We start from the raw sequence: 3431 nt of genomic DNA, 5'->3' as shown, positions 1-3431 counted from the left end.
ATATATATATATATAATATATATATATAATATATTATATATATATATATATATACACATATATATATATATATAAGTATATATATATATAAATATATATATATATATATATATATAAATATATACATATATATATACTTCCGTAGTGAATCTACATTGATATACACATACTCATATATCCAGGTAGGCGTAGAGTATTTCCCAGAATTAACTACCTGACCGTACTTACTGTTTGTAGGATCAACCAGCACATCCCCGAGTGCAGCTAGGCACAGGAAGGGCCCGTCCACACACTCCGTCACATGCAGCCCGCACGGTGTCAGTTGGTCCGCTGAGATGGCTCTGATGGGTTCACTGCCGTGCGTGGTTTCAGTGTCAGTGTCAGTCTTGTCACCGCTGACACTGACAGGTAGGTATCCGGGCGTGTCGCCACACGCGTACCCGTGTTTTGATTGGTCGCCGTTGGGGCCGTCCCTTCTTCCCATCTGGCTCCGGTCTATGTCCCCGCATTCCGAGCCCGAGTGGTCCTGTGCATGACTCATATTTGTGGCATTCTCCTGCGGTCTCGTCTCCACCCCGTTTTTCAACGGGCCCTTTTGCCCTCGCCCCGTACCGGTGCCCGTTGTCCCAGCCGGACTCTCCCTCATCCCATTGGCTGTCCCCATTCTACCTACATTCCCACGCACACGTGCATGACTCACCCCTCCTGCCGGCCTCTGCATAGCCCGACCGTGCTCCACTCTCTCCTCCCCACCCGCCCCACGTGTGCGTGTGCGTATGCTTTGTTCGCCCGTGCCATCCGCAGGCGTTGTGCCACTGCCCTTGCGTGTGCCTGTCCCCTTGTCCTCTCTCGCGTCCTTGTCCTTGTCACGATGGCGCTCGCGTTTGCTGCGCTTCTCTTTCTCCTTGTCCTTGCCTGTCTTGGTCTTATGCTTTTTCTCCCGTCCGTCTACCTTCCTCACCTTACCCTCACGCGGCTGTGTGGCCTGTGTGTCCTTCCCCCTACGAGCCCTAGTGGGGTCTGTCTGAGTGCCTGCTGGTGCGGGTGGCTGCGTATATATGTGTGTGTGTGCGTGGGTGCGGATAGGAGAGAGGGCGTAAGAACAGTTCGGTACCATAAGCAGCGCACACAGCACCTCCAGACGCTCCGCTGATGTGGCGGTGGGTAGTAACGGCGACAGCTCGACCTCACAGACTGCAATGGACAATTAAAGAAAGTGGAATTGAGGAAACAGGTCGAACAAACACAGAACATCAGACACAGCTCATCGGGAGTGGGTTATTGGCCCACACTATGGCAACAACTGTTCCTACCACTACCTGCTAAGAGATATACCTGCCCTCCACACACGCGAGTACATACACCTACCATGAACAAGACATACCACTCCCTACTAAAATATCTACCTACTCCCCACAAACGCGAGTACTTACACCTACCATGAACAAGACATTTGTGTTGTGGATTGCCTGTCCTGTACAGCACACTGATCACCGGCCGAGACGGCGACACGGCCCATTCTTTGACCAAAATGGACTGGTAGCCAAATAAATATCGAGAGCGCAGCACCCGGATCCGGGAAAAAGGACCGTCTGGCCTGGAGAGAGAGAGAGAGAGAGAGATAGTGTGTGTGTGTATGTGTGTGAGTGTGTGTGTAAGTGTGCGAGAGTGTGTGTGTGTGAGTGTGAGTGTGTATGTATGTGTGTGTGTGTATGTGTACGTGAGTGTGAGTGAGTGTGAGTGAGTGAGTGAGTGTGAGTGAGTGTGAGTGTGTGAGAGTGTGAGAGTGTATGTGTGTGAGTGTGTGTGTATGTGCGCGAGTGTGGTGTGTATGTATGTATGTGTGTGTGTGAGTGTGTGAGTGTGAGTGAGTGTGAGTGTGAGTGTGAGTGAGTGTGAGTGTGAGTGTGAGTGTGAGTGAGTGTGAGTGTGTGTATGTGTTTTACAAATAGCACGATGTGCGGATCGGGTTAAGATCGAGTCCCATTAAAGATATCAAGAGGATATCAACGCAAACATAAAACTCGAACGGCATATGATTCATCCTGAACGAAACACGCTTTTCAGAATTACAATATAATATGACTTGACCATATGGCGAACAAACAGGACAGACTACACAGAACACCACAGCCAATCAACACCCAACGCACCTGTCTGTGGCCCTGTCCCATCGGATTAATTCGGGCCGTAGTCCACTGACCACGTACTGGTACTTGGAGGGCTTGGGCAGGGCATAGCGGTCGTCCGTTGTCAAGGTTACCGGGTTCAGCTTACTGGGACGAGTGGTGTGATGTAGTGATATAAACACAGGATAGGGGGGTTGGGATGCGCAGAGGAAATGAATCGATAACAACAAACATTTATTAAACGTAGGCAGACAATTACGAGGACTTTGTGGTGGATCAGAAGACGTTAACTAAACGTTTACAGACAATTAAGTGGACTATCTGGTACGTCAGATGACGTTAACTAAATGTAGGCAGACAATTAAGTGAACTATGTGGTGAATCAGAAGACGTTAACTAAACGTAGACAAACAAACCCAAAAACAACTGAGTGCTCTATCCTGGCTAGTGTGTGCGTGTATGCCTTTCTTTTTTACTCACCCACCCACACACCGTATATAGTCCACCGCCAGCTTTAGTACCGTGAAACAGTACTCGGTTTCTCCCTGCAATACCATGGGGTTAGCATAGGCCTCTATGAACGCCAAGCACGTGCTGATTCCGCGTACGTTCGCTTGTATGGTCACATACACCCACACGTCCAAGAAGTCGTCGCCACCTACAGCCTTGCCCGGATGGGCGCCCTCAATCTGGTGCAGGATGCGTGCGAAGACACAACAGGCAACACACGTGGATAGGGTGAGTGGAGAGTAGACGCACGCATAAACAACACACGGAGAAGCAACAAGCAACACACGTGTATGTGATGAGTAAGGAGGTTGCTTCAGATTGAGTCTAAGTTGACACCGCTCATGCTTACATGAGATATACACATATATACAGGCGTGCGAAGATGTGCGTATGTGCGCGCGCGTGTGTGTGTGTGTGTCTGCATAAAATTCTATATAACGTATCTACATCCTAATGGTACCGAACCTTACCGTCGTACAGATACTTTTGGCCGTAGCCAAGATGATATTTATCTTAGCCGTGGCTGTGACAGAGTAGTGTAGCATCCGCAGTTGGGATATTGCACCCAGAAATGGAATAGGACCGGTCACATGAATTGCCCTGTTTTTGATAATGTCCCCTTGGGAGAGATGACCTAGTTTCTCACACTGCTTCTCCGCCGCGCGATCTCTACCTGGTAGGACAGATAGGACAGATGGTTCAGATGAAGGGATGCGCGTGTATGGTATAGTATAGTGTATATATATACATACACACACACACACAAACATACATACAAACACACACATAAAG

At 48.8% G+C, this 3431-nt stretch overlaps 1 protein-coding gene across 1 annotated transcript; it reads right to left on the bottom strand.

Annotated features, from left to right (window-relative positions):
- Nucleotides 1-226: 226 nt before the first annotated feature.
- SARC_13584 (hypothetical protein) lies at nucleotides 227-2818 on the bottom strand (the record flags this gene model as incomplete). The annotated part of the gene is made up of 4 exons (XM_014292285.1): nucleotides 227-1194; nucleotides 1440-1597; nucleotides 2154-2276; nucleotides 2622-2818. Coding segments are annotated over 4 exons (1446 nt in total), but the record flags the coding sequence as incomplete, so codon positions are not given.
- Between the last annotated feature and the right edge of the window lie 613 nt (nucleotides 2819-3431).

The sequence above is a fragment of the Sphaeroforma arctica genome, assembly GCF_001186125.1.
Source record: "Sphaeroforma arctica JP610 unplaced genomic scaffold supercont1.3465, whole genome shotgun sequence".
Lineage (NCBI taxonomy): Eukaryota > Ichthyosporea > Ichthyophonida > Sphaeroforma > Sphaeroforma arctica.
This window is presented reverse-complemented; position numbering and strand designations above follow the sequence as displayed.